Here is a 20,359-nt window from a genome sequence, read left to right on the forward strand (position 1 = left end):
CGATGCCTTGTCGAGGTTTATTTTTTAATGTCCTGGAACTTCCATAGCACTTCTCTTTAGTAATAGTGCTTTAGAAGCATATTCCTTTTCTATATAAACACAGGAAGCTGCATTGTCATCCACAATTTCCAGTAAATTCCACCCAAAACAGCCTCATGGGTAGTATTTTTTCCATTTCTGGTTTTCTTTGATTGCATACATGTACAAATGAAGCAATATTTGGTTCCTGTGGCCACGTAGTTGACTCGGCCCAGCCTTCCCCTGCTGCTCCCTCCAGCCAAGCCCTGCACAAGTTTATACACAATGCACAACATTGTTCAAAAGACAGGGCGCTCTGAACTAGTGTGGAAGCCTTTGAACATCATGAAACAAGTTACTGCAAAGTTAACTTGGATGGCTAAGGATAAACAAGAAAGAGAAGACTGATTCATGCTGAGACAAAATAATAGACGACAGGTTTCTATTTCCTGGATAATGAAAATGTCAGTCGTACCAGGGAAATGAACAGTAACTAGAGCAGCTGCTTCATTTCAGTGAATTCTTTTCATTTTTCTTTCATTCCTCTAATAACTTGCTCGTTTCAGTTCGAGCCTTGTTGCCTCTCCAGAAACGTTCAGCAGGGAGACGGGCAGACAGGCTATTTTGGGGGGAAGGTATGGAGAGACATCGGCGTATCTCAGCAGGTGTAATTATCCTGCAGTGGCAGTCCCAGCATGAGCTGATTGTCTTCAGGCAGAGAAGACAAGCTGAGTAGAAAGCACTTCTGCAGGAGGACCTCGACCCTCCAGCTCATCACCAACACTTAGACTCTATTGTTTACTGAAGGAGTCCAACCCACTGATGCGCACACACACACAGATACACTCAAAATGCTTGACCCAACCCCTAGTGGCAGGTTAAACACCAGGATTGTTCCACCCTGCCACACCTCATCGGAGTTCAAACTCATTAGGGAGGCAATTGAAGGAAGTGTGCTGTGTTGTGGAGCTGATTGTCATGAGGTAGCTGGTCAGATGAGCTATTTTACTTTACTTGTTTACTCAAGATGCCGCATGGTTCCTGATTGACGTGCCCATCTCAAATGTTTCTTTTCCTGTCTCGATTCAGTCGTGTCGTGGTTAGTTTCTTAAAGTCACCAATTAAAAGAAGAAGGCCTTTTTTTACCCAGGAGTTAAAACTGATAAGTTACAGGCTCCACTGGAGCCAAAGAGACTGAGGTAGAGGTCTCGTTGGCTCTTTAGGTCTGATCAGTGGAGATTCAGACCTGTGTTAAACAGCATGGGGGCTGTGTTGGTGGGAGATGCTGTTTAAGAACCTTTGAGACATAAAACACATGACGGAAGTTCATTTGGACTAACGGCTTCATGTGTTTAAAGGCTTCTCACACCAAAACACTGCACAACCGGTTGTGAAAAGTCACTACTGTTATCTTTGGTGGAAAACAGAGCCCACATTACAAAGTAATCCACCAGCAATGTGCCTGTACATACATTTGATTGGCTAATGGACGCTCACTGGATGACGCCACGCTGTTCCTGGTTTAACTTTTTTTGCACGATGACACCGAGTCGTCTTTCCTCAGCCGCCTCACACTTCCACTTCGTCACCGTACCGCTCAGATGAATTATAGGGCCGACAGGCGTCGAGTTGAAGCCAGGCACCGAAATGCTTGTCATAAGTTAGATGATGTCATAAAACAGACCGGCTTTGGATGTTGCACCTAATATTACTGTAATTCTAGGGTTTCTAAGGATTTAGCGTTGTGTCGTAAAAATGAATAGAACATGCACTTGAGAAAAGAGTGAGTGGAAAAACTGCAGCTGCACAAAAAATCTGCTTCATCAGTTGTTTGAAAAGAATTATTTTTGTAGGATACACACAGTGGAACCCCAACTTTAAAACACAATCTGTTAGTGTTGAATTAAACCTTTTTAGTTCTCTTAGTAGAGCAGTCTAATACTAGTTAGTTCATGATACGCCAAAAACTAATAGCTCAATGAGCAAAGAACCACAAGAGAACAAAACCCAAATTCGAGAAAAAGTCAAACAAAATGTCAGAACAGTTTTTTAAGGATCTTTGCTTGACGGTGAAAGTTTTTGTTTACAGGCCTGATGATAGTTTGTTTTATTGATGTCAGCTAATATAACAAAAAGGCCAACTCCCAGTTCATCCTCTTAACAAGTATTATCTATGCATCTGTTTGCACATGTTTTGTGTGGTGTGTTTTATACCAGACAGAGCCATTGTTGTTGCAAAAACTAAAAAATACACGTCAGTGAACGGACTACAGTCAATCTACTCCACTTGCAGTGCACCGTTGTTGAAAATAGTCTCTAATAATTATTCCTGTTCAGGGAACCATCTCCAGCTGTTTCAGGAAACGGATTCACCTTTTTTAAAAAACTTATTTTAAAGATTTGTTTCTCCATTTGGAACAAATGTGCTCTGGACAGAGTGTCACAGACAGGATGTTCTGTGCTCAGATGCACTAATGCATTTTGTTGACAATAACAAACATAGAGAATATTACCACAGTTATTGCTTATAAGAATATACCATGATTTGACAGATTATTGCAGCTGCTCAACTAATTCAGCTGCTCAGTTGTGGAATGTAATTAGGTATAATGTTGAGATAAAAATTATACTCCACTACAATTATCTGACAAATAAATTTACCTTACAGATTTAAATACACATTAAAAAACACATAAAATATTAAAGTGGCTCACATATTGTTTGGCTTATGAAGCCTTATATATATTAAAAAAGGACTGTCTGGTTTCATTACGAAAAGCCCTAAAGAGAAAATTATCCAGCCTTTCACCAAAAAGGCAAAGACGTATGTTTCTTTATTCCAACCTCAGTGACCTTTTGAAGACCCCTTTCTTTTTCTTGACCTAGGGCCTGACCCCTAGGTGGGGAACCACAGGGCTGCTCTACCTAACAGTATATAACCTATGTAAAAAAAGTAGCTCCACCTCCACTTTAGATTGCTACATCTTTTTTTTTTTTTTTCAGCGTTATAATTTCATAGATTGACAATGGGAAACAACGATTAAAGATTAGTGGGGCTCATTCTCAGGATGAGCTCTTTGTTTCGCTCTTTTTCCCTGCTGTGTTCCTGTGTGATTTACCCTCACAGGTATTAGAAACCTCAGGTCCTGTGGCTTCACACAAACCTTAAGATGATTGGTTTGGAGGAAAACCCTGGTCCAGCTGCAAATATACAGTGTCTTTGTGTATGAGTGTGTATGTGTGAGGATTCAAACAAGCAAATCAAAACAGACGGTTTTTCAATTCACAAATTTTAATTCACTTCAACACTGAATGAACTAGATTTCATTTGCACTGCATTAGAGTCTAACCCTGATTCCTGTCATACAGAAAAAAGCACAATATTATCATATGGAGTGATTGGGGTAATAATTAAAAAGGCAGGTCATCTGTTTGAGTGTAGCAGCCGATCAGGATAGTCAAACAACATGCTATCCATTCTCAGATATGGTTTTGAACAGACTGTATACTTACACACAACTGCACCAGACATCGAACAAAAAAACAGCTTGAGTTATTTTTAAATACTCCTGCGATTGAATTTGCCTGGTACAATGAAATGAACTGGCTTCACTGAGTTGTCCAAAGGGAAAAACACAGCACACACCTCAAAACTGGCTCAAACACAAGTCACTCAGCAAAAATGAAAAACAAATGCATATCAATAACAAATAATCCTATGTTGGGTATTTACAGACATTAAACGTGAAGAACAGAGTCAAACCTGCCACAATTCTTTAATGGCTCAAAAAAGTAGATTGTCATCAACTGCAGCAATAAAAGCACAGTTTTGCTTTATTATTTAACTCTCTTTTCAACAAGTCATATTTACTATACTTTGGAAACAGAACTATAAAAATTGGCATAATACAACATGACAGGACTTGTTTTTACCCAGTAACACTCAGTAACTGTGTCTTTTCATTATCTACCACTCGTTGCTCCTTTTCTTCTCTTTTCTTTTAGGGCAGAGGCTTTTAATGTCTCTTGTTCCCCAAACAACCGCCCAGTTCAGAAAACCAATATTTAGAACCATGGAAATAAAACCTAAAAATAGCACGCGATGACAGCCATTCTAACCATAATAACAACAATAATAACAATAATGATAATAATAATCATGGATAAAGATAGCAATAAATAGGGTGGGTGAAGTCTAAGTGCGGGTAGGTGTGGTGAAACACAAGACTGTGGGCACCAATTAGAGAGAGGGAAGGGGGGGATGAGATGGAGCGAGGAAGAGTGGATGGGGTGGACTACCGCACATAAAGTGACTGATTGTTTGGTTGCTGAATCTCCTCTCCGTCTTTCCTTCCTTGACGTTTTTGGCCACACATATGTGGATTGTGCCAGGAAGGGTTTAGACGCGTGGGTCCGCAGGCCTGGCTGTCCCTCCACGCCACAGTCTCTAGATGTTCGTCCACTGTCCTCCTGCCCCGCTGTCCGCTCCTTGTCTCTGGAGTCATATTTAAACCTCATAGTTTGTTTGAGGCTTGAGAGGAGAGACAGACGGACACAGTTCAGGAGGCAAGAGTCCATCACGTTCACAAAATAAGAGCGTGTTTTTTTCGATCAGTAAGTGCTAGATGGGACTGGTAGTGATTTGGGAGTGTGATGTCGGGTGGTCGTTTCCTTTTTCCACAATGAAATGAAGGTCACAGATGGACAGCGAGCGCTATCAATCCACGTTCTCAGGCAGGCAACAGCATTAGCATCGTCAGTGTGTGTCCTGAGCATTTACAGGGTTGCAGAGGTCTCCGCAGGCCCCAGGACCCACTCTATAAATGTCACTCCGTGGAGTGAATTCACCCTGGCATGTATGGAGTATGTCCTATATGACTGTGCTCAGACTCGAGGAAGGAGGAGCCGGTGACATCCTGCCTCCTTGGAGTGGTGCTCCTGGTCAACGACTGATTAGGAAAAAGTTTTGGTTCGTGTTTATTTCTGTTTACAGGGTGGAGGCATGAGCAGCAATAGTCTTACCTGCTAATAAAAGTCTGGAGTGAATTATATAAACAGTCCTTTCACAGTTACACAGATGTTGCTGTCACACTGCAAACCTGCTGTCTTTTGCTGAGGTAATTTCACTCCACAGATCAGGTTTTCACAGATGTCTGTTTACGATAACATAACCACTATAAAGAGTCTGTCTGCTTGTTTTCAGCCATGTACAGTATTTCAGCCTAATTTCTTGGTTAATCTGTGCCTAAATATTGCAGCCATATGTCCTTAGTTCATTTCCAGTTCCTCATTTCTTCGTCATAGACCCTTTATCTTTCTAGTGTCGTCCCCCTGCCTTTTTCTCGGCCCTCTTGTCTCCGTTTGTCAGTCTCTACCTCTGGTAGTCAGCCTGCTCTCTAGGGCTGGATGAGGAGCTGCCAGAGGCCATGTTGCCACCAGGCCGGCCATGCTTGTCCTTGCCGTCCTCCTGAGCCACGTTGGTCCCTGAAGACGACTGGCTGGAGTTGGAACTGGAGCAGGCTGAAGGTTGGGTCAGCCCCCCTGTGCTCCCTCCACTCCCCTCTGTGGGCTGGTAGATCTCCTCAGCTCCATCTTCGCTGGACTCTGGATCCTCTGAACCTGAAAGCAACTCTTCTTCTCTGTATTCGCTAACATCCACACCGCCGCTAGCAGCAGCCCCCTCGCCGAGCTCCTTGAGGCGGCCGTGGTGCTTAACATGGTAGCGCTGGTTCTGGAAGAACTTGATGATGGTGTGTTTGGGCAGATCAAGCTGTGCTGACAAGGTGTGGATGGCCTCCTGGTCTGGGTACAGGCCAACATCCTGGATGAAACTCTGCAGGATCCCCAGGGCCTCCAGGGAAATCTGGAAATGGATCAATAAGTAAATTAAACCTTACCCATATACATAATAGTCACTAAATGGGTCCTGGCAGAGAAGTGGTGAGCTGAGAAAATAGAAAAAGCAGTTTGAACCTTAGTGCGTGATCGTGGCTTCTTGTTGCTCCCAGCACTGCCCACAGTGCCGGGTGGACATCCGCCTGCAGGTCCCGCTCCCACATTCTGTGACCCCTCCTCATTCCCCGGGGCAGGTAGCGGTTCTTCACGCATGGGGGACAGTCTGTGCTCCTTCATCGGGGCCGGGGGTGGCCTGTGGAGGGCCTGACGAGAAAGACAAAAGAGCTGATTAATGGGGCACAGTGACCCCTGATCAAGACTGCAGCCAGGAATTAACTTCAAGTAACATAATGAAATGAATGACAACCTAAGCTACAATATTTGTTTTTAGCTTTTAGCTGGCAGCATATCACAATACACCGCATCTGTAGTTGGTCTAATGCAGACGGTATTTCTTCATCTGCTACACAAATAAACTATTATTTCCTCAGTATAATCAGTAATCTGTTCCCCTCTCCAGCACACAGTAGCCAGGGCTGCAGGGTGAAACGAGGGTGAGAACAAGTGTTTCACAGCTCACGGAGCGTCACGGTCTATTAACCAGCTCCGAGGCCGTCGTGCACACTGCTATGTGTCCACAATACCTTTGACCTAATGTGTGTAAGATTAGCTCCAGTTAAACCAACAGCCTGTCTGCCAAAAAGTCTTTGATTTACAAACTTACGACACAATTTAACCAGTCCATTCAATGCCTCAGAGGGACAGAGTGCAGAGGAGACAAATAAATGTGGTCACTATTAATTAGCCGTTACATTAAGTCAGTAACAACTACTGAGGCTTTAGTTTGATAGTGGTGGAGAAAAATAATGTTAAACATGGAGGAAACAACTGACAGAGTGGTTGAAACTGTCAAATCTTCCAGGAACGTCTTCAGATATTTTGTCTATAGAAGCAAAATCTGTTTTCATGGTGCTTTGTTAGAACTTAGCAACATCAGTTTGAGCATCATCATAATCTGTATACATCTGCTTATATTGTGCTTTTCATACCAAGTGTTTGCAGTGTAAATATCCTGATGGGATGACTGGTTTTTAAATTTCTCTAAAGAAGGTACAGGTTGTTGGAAACACAGCCTGAGTAACCCTGGATAAGGATGAACCTCATGAGTGTTTTTGGATTTTAATCAACTCAAGATTATTCAGTAATCAAGATTTTGACAGTTTGCCACAAGACGCTTAATGTTTAGCAGGGTTGAATCAAGATTTAATCACAGGATTTTTAAAAACATGTCAGAAAGAAGGTGTGAAGAAACATAGAAGGGGAACCCAACATCGTCAGTGGAGCCAGTGAGGGTACAGTCGGCGTAGCGGTGTGTTAGTCTGACGGGTGGAGCTGGGTGTCAGGACCAGCATGAGGGCTGTTTGACACAGTGAGGAGGGCAGCGTGAAGTTGGGAAGGAACGTGGGGACTTTGGTTGTTTGTCAGAAGGTAGTGGCTGTTGTGAGAGCGATGTGGTCGTGTCCCGCCCGCTCGCTTTAAGAGCAGGGAGGGGCCTCCCCACTGGAATGCCCAGCTATAAATCTGTGGCGCATAAAAATTAAAGGACCCACATAAAGATAATAGTCATTCGCTTTTCTCTCCCTCTCTTCAATAATAACAGGGTATTACTTAAATAATATTGAGGGCTGGCCAGACCATGAAATTGCTCCTATTTTGTTCACAGGGCTTTATTTTCAGGGGGGAGGGGATGACCATTTCACAGGAATTTAATAGCTTTTTCCTTTTTTGTCATTTTCTCTTTACCTCCTGAAAATCATCTGTTTTTCATGCACGGTGACGTTTCAGATATTGAGAAAAGACTAAGAATTCTGGAAGAGCAGCGAGAGAGTGAGTTGCTGCCACAGAGAAAAAAGATATCGAACCCTGCCCTAATAAGGACCACACAGACACAAACAGCCCCCATACTAAGTTACTGAGACACTTAAAAACTAAATTGCAAAGTCTCCCTGACCTCCCTCTGCCTCCCCCTTTCACTGGCTGTCGTCTCTGTGCTTATTTGAGCTGACAGCATGGACCCTTGGATCAATCGCCACACATGCATGCATCAGTGGTGGGGCCTGGTCTCACTCATGCTCTAATGATGATGTTAGGGAGCAGAGCCAAACAAACAGGCGGGTCGACTTCTTTAGAGTTTATCGCTGAAGACTCCTCGTCTAGGTTTTTCTCCCTTTACTGTCTTTTCCTTTCACTTCCTACCCCACCACACTTTCGCTTACCTCCGTCTCACTCTCTACTCAGGTCTAATGCATCAGGACACTAATGAAGTGGGCCTCTGCCAAGCCAACATGACTCCACGTCCAAATCAGCCCCAAACTGGTGAATGCCAGGAGCCCCCACCTCCACCCTATTCTTCCTCCCCACCCTGTGCAGTCCCTCCTCTGTTCTGTTTTATTTTTTACACCTTTCTTCTTCTCTGTGTCCTCTCTCTCTTGTTCTCTTTGACCTCCACGAATCTGTCAGAGTGTAAATCAGTCTGTGTTGGATTATGTTGTATTTCTTCAATTGTGTCTTAGGGAAGGAGACTCATTTAGATTAAAAAAAAAAAACAAAAAATGTTTGAAAATCTAATTTTAAAATAGTCAATAATATAAATAGATTGTCGCTCATGAAAAGATAATAATTTGGTCCAGAAGTAATGTCTGAGTCAGGCTCTATTTTCCTCTTTACCTTCATTTACTTCAGTTTCTCTCTAAAGTGCAAGATGACGTCTTCTTAAAGCAGGCGGTGCATTGATGTTTGGGTGTGTGGGAGCATAAAATCCAGTTAAAAATCATTAAGCCGATCTGCTTTGTCTCAGTAAATATTAAAAACCCCAAACCACTGAGCCTTAGTCATTCATGTGTCATGGAGAATAGAGTCACAGGGGCAGGATGACAAAAAATCCTCCAGAATAAACGGCAAAAAAGATTGTTTATTACTGCTAAACTGACCCATATGACCACTTTCTGATCCTGTGCCTCCACCTGCAGAATGACAGTTCTTTATACGACTGTCACTGGATGATTCATGTGACTGTTTACTGACCTGCCACCTCGATGGTTTAGGTTTGGTTACGTTTACAGACTTAGTTAAAGTTAGGGACAGATCATGGTTTGGGTTAAAAAAAACACTTGGTTGAGGGCAGGGAAAGATCAGAGTCATGGCTAAAAAAAACCTTCAGTATTCAGCTAAGGTTGGGAAACATCGTGGTTGTGGTTAAAAGAAAATATTGACTGTTTGTCAATGTTGGAAAGTAACTACATACATTTACTCCACCGCTGTACATAAGTACAATATTATGGTACTTGTACTTTACTTGATACTTTATGTTTCTGCTTTACTACTTTCTAACATACAAAACATGATGAGCTTATGAAATATGATGCAAATTACACGTGAAATTATCCTAAAGAACAGAAAATGGTCAAGATTAGCTATATCACAACCAACCAACTGCTTCAAAAGGATCACGTCAGTGATAATAAAACAATGAAACATCATGTAGGACATCATGCATAATTAGTTTTTTTAAATACTTTTCACCACATGTTGTAATTTTACTCAAATGGGATTTTACTTTGTAGCGAGGTATATTTTAAATACTTCTTTCACTTCAAATGAATCTAATGCTCATGATTTTCCAGATATTTGAACATAAAATCTGCTTTTTCACTGAAGTAACCCCTGAACAGCACACCACCGTGGATTAGCTGATGCATTGACAGAAAGTCAGCGAGTTAAATGATCCTCTGAACAAGTGAAATATCTAAAGTAAACAGAAACTTGTCGCCTTCATGCTTCCTTCTCTGCTTTCTCCTCTTCCTCTTCCCATCCCTGACCATTATATGTCACTTCAGAGCAACACAATGCAGCCCAGCTCTCCCAAAACCACAAGCCTGGAGCCCCGCGGCCAGACCGGCTCTTCTCATGGCATGATTCAATATTCCTGAAAACCTTTTTTTCCCTCCTCTCCATCTCAGTCCTTCCCTCCCTCTCTCGCTCTCTCGCCTGGCAGCGCCGTAAGTGCACTGCAGTAAAATGAAAAAGTTTTCTTTTAAACGTAAATCAAGGCAAATTACAGCACAGAACTATGAAAGAATTATAGAACATGAAATATTCATCTTCTCTTTAATGAGCTCTGGTTCTCTGGGGCTCCTGACTCTGTCTTTCTCGGTGTGTTTTGGTGAGGGGAGGGGCTCGTGTGTGTCCACCAGAGACGCCATTAACACAGAGATAAATACGTAATGAAGGAAAAATCACTTTTCTGTTAGTTTTGTGCATGACTTCACCTTTCCTGTTAATCAGCGTGTTTTTTTATTTTCTCGTTCTCTCTCCTGTCTGTCTCCATTTTCTCTGTCTCTCTGAATAAGTGTGTGTGGTTGTGATTCCTGAGGACTGGATCCAGGCTCAGGGAGTAGATGAGTCACTGCACATTCCCTTTTTTTTCTCAAATAATGTTTCTTTGATGAAAAACTGTATACACGTAATGTTATTGAGGCTAGCTGGGAGTGCCGCTCACTGTGTGTGTGTGTGTGTGTGTGTGTGTGTGTTTGCATGCACACACTTGAGTTGTTGAGTGTTTTTTTGTTTTTTTGTTCAAACTGCGTGTGGTATTCATTCCATTTATCTGCAATTAAACAATTAACTTAATTGTGGTTTGCCAAAAAGCCCAAACTCCACCCTGCAGCAGTGAATAAGAGGCCACCAGGATGCACTGAGGCCTGGGTGGGGGTGGGGGTGGGGGTGGGTGATGAGTGAAGTCGACAAAAAAATTATTGTCGCTCTGACAATCTTTCCCCAGTTATAGATATAAAAAAAACACATAATTATAATTATTTCAGGAGAAACAGCAGCAATTAAGTTGCTGACAGAGAGGATGAACTTTCATAATGATGAAACATGATGTAGCAGAATATAAACTTTGAATAGTGTAGTTTATAACACACTATTATGTTGGAGCCGTCTAAACAGATGATCACAATATAGAAAAACAGCTGCAATAATATAAAATGTCTTTATCGCAGAAGTTACTGAAAGACACATTAATAAACACTGAAAATGTCCTACAGCTGCCTATAGTCTGCCCTTATAGTTTTATCTAGTGAGTAATGGACATGCAACTAATGATTCTCATTATCCAGTAATTGATGATTTTCTCTAGTTGATTAATGGTATATATGTTTTACATAATGGGTGACAGCTTCAGATCTAATTTTACTACTAAAATGATTCAGGTGTGAAACCTGTGAGAAAATAATGGCAGATGGGCGTGGAGTTTGTGTTACCAGGCAGGGCTGGTTTAATGAAGAGTCACAGCTGAGAGTTTGACTCATCTGAGGGACTAAAGGTCAGAACATTTTGACCTCTGCCGCTCCAGATTTGACTCTTTAGCAGCTTAATGGAAGTGGATGCTAAAGTTCAAGTTCAGCAGCTGTGTCTTAATCTGTCAAACGTTTCTCTGAACATTTTATGAATGCAGACTTTAATCCTAACCAAAACTTCACCATAGTATCGACCTGTGGTTGTTTAAATATAGCATGGGGTGAGCTGATGAATGAAAAATAAAGTGCCTGTGTTTCTGAATTTCCACCACTGTACAAACAACAAAGTGTCCTCAGATCAAGACCAGAGAGGGACGGCCTAGTCCTAGACCCCTTCCACCCTGTTTGTCAGGAGTTTGTTGGAGTTTTTCACAGTTTGGACAGAAAACATTTGTTGCTGCTTTGTCATTAAGCACCTTTGTGATGTCAGTAAAGCACCTGTGGTGAGACTGAAGGAAGGGCACAGCGGCTGATACGTCTTGTTCTAGTCCACTACTCCTGGGGTCTCAGCCACACTTAGTGGTCTGTCTCACACACACACATAACACCGAGACTTCCAGCAGGAGTCAATTCAGCAAAAACAATATCGAAATTATTTATAAGGACACTCTCTGCCAAATTAGCTCTGGGACGCACTTAACTGCTGAAACTGTATGAATAAGTGCTGCAGAGCGAGCACCAGGACCACAGTGTCCATCATGAAGGAATGTGATGCTGCCGCACACACTCGCACACACCTGCAGACTTCGCACACACACTGTGACACAGTCAGAGACCTTCCCTAACATGAGGAACTGAGTCACGCTACTGTACGTACAGTCCTGTCCGAAGACACACACACACACCCACATCTCTGCTGTGTCACTGTACAGCTCTGCCTCATTCGTTTTTCATGTTTGCTGTGACTGGTTGCTGCAGTTGTCTCTTACTGTCCACAGACAAGAGAGCGCTCGCATTACTGACTATCAGTGTGAGATGTTGTGTATGTGTGGCAGATGGGACACATGTGTGGTCTGTGGTGGCAGGCTGGCTGGAGCCTGAGGTTGGTGGAGGCTTCATCTGGGACGGAGGAGGTTCTGAAGACAACAACACACACATATACACACACACACACACATGCACACACCTCATTTCCCCATTAATAAATCACCAGCGTTTCACCACAGTTCATCTCCTTGTGTGGGTGGAGGGGTGGGGGTTACAACATGGGTGTTATGAGGGTAACTTTATTTTTAGTTGTGAGAGGTAGAGAGGAATGTGTTAATGGTGCCACCACAGCTTCCTCCCCGACTTCCCATCAGCCTTTAATACAGGGCTCTCAATGGGAAGGGAGAAAAATTGCTTGGTGGTGGAGGTGGGTGGAGCCACAGAACAGCCCTGACGACTCATGTCGAGATACTGAATAGGAAGTTTCAACATTCGCCTGTTTTTGATTTATGGCATATGGTATATAGTGTATGTGGTATATAATAGCTTTGCATTGGGGAGGCAGTGAGTGCAGAGTGGGCTGGTGGTTAAGACTATCTCTCAATCTTAAATTTATTTGAGCAAACAGTGAAGTCAGCTTGTATGACCCTGTTACAGAGCAGTCACGTAGTACTGGGACACTTTGTGGCTGTTGTTTTCTCAGAAGAGAGAAGTATTTTAACTTGGCGTGGAGACTGAATGTACCTGTGAAGTCTCTAATCAACATGCTATAGCTCATCTGACCTAGATGTATTTAATATGTTATGTGGCAGACAGTTGACTGATGAGGAGCAGAGACCTCCTGGTGTTTCTTAAAAATGACTCTTTGACTAGGAGGTTGGCAGGACAGACTCAATTCCAGGTCTGTTAAAGGGAGACGTTGCTGCTTTCTAACCAGATTCCTGGCATTAAATGAAACTACAATGGGCGTGACATTGGAATTCACTGGGTGCAATGCATCCTGGGTGTTGTAGGAGTCTTCACCTTGGGAGCATTTGGGAATAAGATGTCCCTTTTCACTGTTTTTGCCCGTAAATGGGCATTAATAACATTTTTGGGGGTTTTTTTCCGATTAAAACCACATAAATGAGTTTTATTAAATGATCATCTGTGGATCAGTAATTGGTCCTTTAAGAGGCTGTTTTAAGGCTTTTGGTAATGTCATGCTATTCCTCAGCTTGCCAGTATTTTACTAAGCAGAATTTTTACTGTTTATTGTCAGTCACCTGACGTCAGTCCAAGACCAGACTTAAGGCAGAAAGTCCCTGAAACAAGCCACATATTTGGAAGGCTGCAGTCCAGTCCTGGCAGAGCATTATTAGTGAAGATGTGTCTGTGGGTTGTAGATTTCAGCCACTGTGACTATGAAGGATTTATTTTAAGTCCTTATTTTACAAGTCTGTAAATTCTGATTAGGTTCCACATAATTTCCTGGTTAGTTTCTGGGAAATAAGCATGGAATTCAGTACTAATTATAGCTAAAATAAAATCAAATGGTTGGTACACAAGTGTTTCCTAATTTTGAGCTAAATGAATACAACCTTTAATCAGCGGATATGAGATGAGCTGAACCTGGAAATGTGAGATTTGTGTCTACAAACAAAACACACAGTTCAGCATTAACGAACAGTACCGTTTCCAATAAAACCTGAATAAAGAATAAATATTTATAGGGTTTTAAACTCAGTGCCAATCCCCTGAAAGTCAATAATGATCACAATATGACTAACTGAACTCATTTCAATAACAGTCACTTTGTCTCTGATGTTCCTGGACTTAGCAGCAAACTGCATCGTTCTTTCTAAGCAACTATCAACAAAATGGGAATTATTGAACCTGTAAAATTAAGGCAGTGAAACTAAACACACATCTGTATAGAACAAAAAGCACTTTAACCCTCAACCATCAAATTTACTGGAGTCCAGAGGCAGGAAAATGAACATTTGTTATTATGTTGTGCTAGACAAAAGTTGTGTCCATGTTTTTATATTAATGTTTCAGAAACGGGGTGAGTTTAGTGTGGACGGTTCATGAAAGCGGACAACACATCCGTGAGTTTCCTGCATCGATCTCTCAGCCTCTGCCCCCTCCTCAAAAACTAATGGGGCATTTCCTCCAGTGCCACACCACCCAGCAGCACTGTTTACTCTTCGTTCCACTGGGGCACGCACAGACACACAAACACATGTGCACACACGACGAGATCAAACAGCGCTGTACATCATGCTCATGTGCAAAATATAATGGGTAAATAATAATGACAGGCGTGGTCTGACAAGGGGAGAAGTGCAGTTTTGTACGTCAGTGGGTTTACAGCACAGTCGGATGCACGGCTGTGTCTTCCCATTTAAACCTGACCCCACACGTGTCCTGGGATTATATCCAGTTACACTCAACATCTGTGGAGGTGACATGACTGACAAAGATCAGATATAGTTCACCTAAAACATGTTTCCAATCAAGATACCTCACTTTTATCAATGGAAAGGTTGAAGCCAAAATCAAAACGGATCTGATAACAAACTCGGCAACATTGGTAGAAGAAGTATTTACATGCTTTACTTAGGTAAAGGTACTGTTACCACGCTGCAGAGACTGAGCTAATTTTTACTGTTACTTATATATAAAGTGGCATGAAAAGCAAATACTCCAGTACAAGTACCTGAACTTTGTACTTACATAGAGCACTTGAGGAAATGTACTTGGATGTGTTTTTATTTCACGATATACAAAGTGTTTGCTCTCAGTTTTAATGGATATAAGCTTTTTGAGATGAAGTGACATATGTCATGTTTCATCTCAGGTGTTCTCACCTGTGTGTCCTGTGGCAGGTGGAGCACAGTGTGCAGCCTCTCGGTGTGATGGTGTCTGGACTCCTCCTCGTACGCCAGGTCTCGGTCGGCCTGCGGCAGCGTCAGGAACCTCCGGATGGTGCAGAGGTTCTCCCACAGCGTGCGGTTCTCTGGGCTGGGGTTCTCCTTCCAGCGCAGCAGCTCACACAGCCAGCCCTGGAGGAGGCAGGAACAGGAGAGAGGCGGAGGTAAAGAAATACTGCCATATTTTAGCAAATACTTCGTCACTCTGATATCTGCATGGCACATACAAGGTTACAGCTAGCAGCCGGTTACTTAGCTTAGCATAAAGACTGGAAACAAAGGGAAACTGCTAGCATCTCAGCAGGTAATGAAATCCACCTGACAGCACTGCTAAACTAATAGTTCTGTTCACGCTTGTTTAATCTGCAGAAAGTGGAAACAGTTTTTTTGTTGTTTTTTTTTTACAGGACGTAGTCTGCAGGATTATTTCTTATTCTCCTCAGCTAATGTCTTTTCAAAAATACGTCATTATGCCTTTAAACAAATGTTTTGCAATAAGAAGACTCTCAAAGATAAAGAAGTGACAGTAGAATTCAATTTAGCAGAAAAAGTGGGAAGTGTGTGGGGTGAATGTAGGAGAGGAAAGGAGAGATGGAGAAGATTCAATTATATCTGCTAGACTGGTTCAGTTTGTGACACCAGCTGTTGTGTTCAACCAGCCACCTCGGGCAGCGTGCACCGCTAATAGCCTGATCGTCTCTCTCTTCCCCGCTCTCTGTCCTTGTGGCCAGCTGCAGCAGATGGGTGCACTGAGCCGTGACCCTCAGCCACCCACAGGCCCACCAACCTGGGGGACCTCGCACTGCGCGCACACACGTATTAATGTGCACATCCTGTATAAATGATGCACAGATCTCTATATATTACCTTTCTCATGCTTACACCTGGTGGCTCATACCTGCTAGATACTGTAGCATGTGGCTACAAAATATCAAAATATACAAAATATACTATATAAAATACATTTAATAAAAATAATTATTATAGTTCTCTCCAGTTTAGTCCTGGTGGAGTCCTGGTGGAGTCCTGGGAGCTCTCTACCACCACACTTATAGTTTCAATCAGATTTACTGAAATCTTAATAAACAGACTCTTTGTGCTGTCATGCTGCCAACATCCAGAGCTGAGGAGATAAAAATATTGTTGTGTTTATCTAGGTGCTTTTTAAGTGTTCCTAGTAACTAAGCTTTACAAGCAGCAGCAAGTGGGTTACAGACTTTTCTGCCCTGGGTTTTGGCTCTCAGGCCGCACAGACACTACAGCTCCACACTGGGACTGGTGGAGGTGAAACCTGGGAAGGGGCTGTGGGGGTGCATGCTAACTCTTTAGGATCTTTTTTCCATCTTAGGATCATGTTGGAAATAATTTATTTTAATTTGAAAAAAATCCTTGTCTGGTTAATCCCTTTTACAATCACATTCACTCAAATGATTGATCTATTTAATGATCAATCATTTGAGTGAATGTGATTGTAAAAGGGAACCAGGCTTGAAATATTTGATCAATAAGAAAATGAATCATAGCTAACAGGCTGTTTGATTTATATTTATCCAGCAGCAGATAACAGTGGGTTAGTTTGGCACTATATGACACATCAGGAATTCTGCTTCACAGTAACAATATTGCATCAGATAAATTAAGAAAATAATAATAATGAAACTGTTGGAAAATAGCTAACATTGGAATAGTTCCTGTGCATCATGTTATCAGATGTCTGAGAAAATAAAAACTACAGAACTGTCAGACAGCTACTGTCAGACAGGCAGCACTCCAGCTTTCCTGATTTTAAATTATTTTAAAGCTGTTTGGGTTTACATATTTAAGAAAATGTCTTATTGTATTGTCTTTTTCTGGGGATAAAAAAACTAGTTCCTCATTCCTACACTCAAACCTGAACCCAAGAGAGATGTAAGACCAGATATTTTATGATCTCTGCTCTTCCAGGGCCTCCCTCACCTGGCTCTTATTGGCGGCCACCTTTGCGAACAGAGCCTGGGACACCTTGGCTCTCTTCATCTCCTGCTGAATCTCGTCATAGATGCCAGACGTGATGTTGACCAGCGACTCCAGCTTCAGTGGGAGGTCGGGGGCCGGCCCGGATGGCTTGGGCTGGGACAAAGGCGCAACACATGATATCAAACCCAGTAAGTACAAATTTAATGGGCTTTGAATAGTTAATGTTTCAAGAGGAGCAGCTATCAGATAAGCTCAGATAACAGGAAATCTCATGAAGGCACTCAGGGATTGTGCTTTAGTTCGAAAGGACTTGTATGATTTCTGTAACCACGAAGAGATTCAGCCACAAAAGCAAATTTTGTGTATATATAAGGTTATCAGCTGATGATCAGACCCAGTCGCTCTGAAAACAGACATGCAGTGTTCCCGGTACGAGCATGAGCTGCACATCTGCAGTGCACGTCTCCACATGAATTGTGTTTACAGATCAAAGTCATTAAGGCCTAGTCTTTTGTCTTTCTTTGTTGTTTCTGTTTGAATGAACATGTATTGGCTCTCAGAGAGCTTGTATACACAGTGTTTGAAGTCGTCCACAAGACATGTACAGGCCAGCTCGCTTACATTCCCTCAGTGTAAACGATGCTGAGATAATTTTTCATAGACATAATAAGAATAGCACACACATCCACGCACAGCCATGAATGGGCATTTGCCCTGACATCAGAGAGAGCCTCTTATCACTGCCGTTGTTAAATTGTTATGTGCACATGGAAAGACATTTCCAAATACTGTATAATGTCCTTTATGTTTACAATATGCTCCTATGATGCTTTGAAGCTGTTTCTTCCATTATAAATGGAATTTGTTTAAGATAAAAGCTCCCAGCATAGGCGTACGCCACAGTACATGACGTGCTGCAGTCTGCTTTGTGAGGGCAAGTTAAAGATCACAGATAACTCACAGAGTTGGAGATCTTAGTCTTGTTCTTCCAGATGGAGGCCCAGGTATCAGGGGTCATCTGATCATCCAAGCCCCTCTCCCACACTTTCTATGCACACACACACACACACACACACACACACACAGGGCATGTTGCCATCAAATGTTTACATCACTACCATTACATACACAGGCATCATAAAACTCTTGGATGTTTTCTCGCTTGCTGTAGAATTGTAGCATTCTTAAAGCAACCGTTTTGGTATTTATTGTAGAAACGTCTGAGTGTGAAGCGACACTATAGGCGCCGCTCACTGCAAAGGGCACTAACCTGTGAGAGGCGTGGGGCCCCGGGGGTGGAGGCGTTAGAGGCAGGAAGGCCGACCGAAGGGTTCATGGTGCGTTCTCGTTCCTCCTGGTAGATTCTGTCTCTCTCGCTCTCGGGCAGGTTGAGGAAGTTCTGCATTGCTTTCAGATTCACCAGCAGGGACTGAGAGGCTGTGCGAGGGTCCTCCTCCTTCCTCAGGATCTCTGACAGCAAGCCCTGACCAACACACACACATTCGTATTATCAACGTTATAAGACAAATATGTTATTGCTTCCCTGATCTCTAACACCAAACCTCAACAAACTAATATGTAGTGAAGATTAATTTAATAATGCATGTTTTTGTCTTCCTGCTAAATACGGGTTAACTTTCTTTGTTTATTTACAAGTAGGACTTCAACTAATCATTTTCATTTATGCCTCGATCTGAGGATTATTTTCAATTAATTGATTGTTTGGTTTGGAAAAATAATGAAAATATTGGGAATTCACAGTTTTCCACAGCTCAAAGTGACTTTCACCACATTTGTTTTGTTAATCTAAACCTTAAAATGATTAAAAACTTAATTAAACCAATAAACTTATTGTAGAATCAGAAATATTTTTGGTATTTTGCACTAAATGTCTTAAGATGAAAATAATGTTTCTGACTGTTTCAGCTCTACCTACATGTACTGTCGGGTAGTTTAGTTTATGGCAAGGCATCATATTTAATAAACTAAATAACTAGTAACTAGAGCTGAGATAATTGCATTTCAGGATAAAGTGGCAGGTAGTAAATGCACAGTATCAGCATAGGGGAGAGATATTGGCACAAATATGTGCACTTATACACAGGGACACACAGCAGCAATGAAACACACCTGTCCTCGATAGCGGGGGGTCTATGAGCCACCTCCTGTTACTCTGATCTAATGGGGCGTGTAGTAACTGGTTTAGCACAGCCTGAATGCATCAGGTGTTTGTGCTGCTGCGAGAGACTCAACGACCCAACAAGCTACCCTGCCACGCTGCCGCTAATGCCACAAAATGTGAGCAAAATTATAGTGACGTCAGTATTTCTTTTAACAACAGCAGTTGGCAGCTGATATGTTGTGGGGAACAAGAACTATGATCAGTTTCGTATGAGAACCCGTAGCGTAGAACCAGTAAGCAGGAGGGCAAATTTGGCATCTGAACCCATCTGTTCCTGTCCCTGATGCATCATCTTGCTTCTCCTCTGCCTCTGATCATTTTACCACCTGACTTTCCCACCTGTCTCCTACCTGGGTGCGGTTGAAAGCCACACGGGCGAACACGGCCTGGGAGACACTAGCCCTCTTCAGTTCATCTCTGACCTGCTGGTAGATTTCAGAGGAGACCTCGGCAGCTGAGGGGTTGGTCCCAGGGTGGTCGCTGCCAGCTTTGGACGAACCCCGAGGGATGGGCGGATGGTTGAGGAACTGCTGGTTGAGGGCCTGTGGGTGCTGATGGGCCAGCAGGCGGCTAACGGCTAGTTGCTGGTTGATGAGGTGGGCCATGGCGAGCTGTTGACGCACCAGCTGTGGGGAGAGTTGAGGGGAGAGCAGCCCACCTGGCCCCAGCAGGGGTTGCAGGGCACCAGGTGGGGGCGGAGGGGGCGGAGGAGGCACCTGGCCTGTACGAAGAGGAGGGCTGTGGTGGAGTGGGCCGTGTGGTGAAGGCTGCTGCTGGGGAGGAGGAGGCTGCTGCGGCGGCTGGGAAGGTGCCTGTGGCTCTCCAGATCCACCCTTGAGGAGGGGGCTCCCAGCTCCCAGGTGACTGAGCTGGGCCAGCCCGGCCAAGTGAGGAGGGGGTCTCTGGCCCAGCACACAGAAGTCCGCCATGTTGTCCCTCTCTACTGCAGAGGAGAAGAGACGGTCAGTGTGGTCAGACAGGCATCTGTAAATTAGCACAGTGTCAAAAAGACTGAACAGGTTTCTTACTTTTGATGTCGGCAGTGTCTCGTCCAGACCACATCTTCTCCAGGTAATCCACTGCTCAATGAAGGAAATACAGAAAAT

The 20,359-nt window shown here is 43.0% G+C and overlaps 1 protein-coding gene across 3 annotated transcripts in view; it reads right to left on the reverse strand.

Moving 5' to 3' along the window:
- Positions 1 to 3,292: 3,292 nt before the first annotated feature.
- Positions 3,293 to 20,359, reverse strand: part of satb2 (SATB homeobox 2) — a 44,662-nt gene continuing 27,595 nt past the window's right edge. The window contains exons 7-14 of one of the 3 annotated variants that reach the window (XM_026295688.1): positions 20,282 to 20,332; positions 19,676 to 20,196; positions 18,342 to 18,554; positions 18,033 to 18,119; positions 17,072 to 17,224; positions 15,053 to 15,247; positions 5,992 to 6,198; positions 3,293 to 5,881 (exon numbers count right to left, since the gene is read on the reverse strand). In XM_026295688.1, coding sequence (XP_026151473.1) covers positions 5,390 to 5,881; positions 5,992 to 6,198; positions 15,053 to 15,247; positions 17,072 to 17,224; positions 18,033 to 18,119; positions 18,342 to 18,554; positions 19,676 to 20,196; positions 20,282 to 20,332 — 1,919 coding nt within the window. In that variant the 3' untranslated portion in view covers positions 3,293 to 5,389. Of the gene's footprint in view, positions 5,882 to 5,991; positions 6,199 to 15,052; positions 15,248 to 17,071; positions 17,225 to 18,032; positions 18,120 to 18,341; positions 18,555 to 19,603; positions 20,197 to 20,281; positions 20,333 to 20,359 lie in introns of all 3 variants that reach the window. The other 2 variants (XM_026295686.1, XM_026295685.1) reach the window with 2 other exon arrangements.

Source organism: Mastacembelus armatus, chromosome 21 (genome assembly GCF_900324485.2).
Source record: "Mastacembelus armatus chromosome 21, fMasArm1.2, whole genome shotgun sequence".
Classification (NCBI taxonomy): Eukaryota; Metazoa; Chordata; class Actinopteri; order Synbranchiformes; family Mastacembelidae; genus Mastacembelus; species Mastacembelus armatus.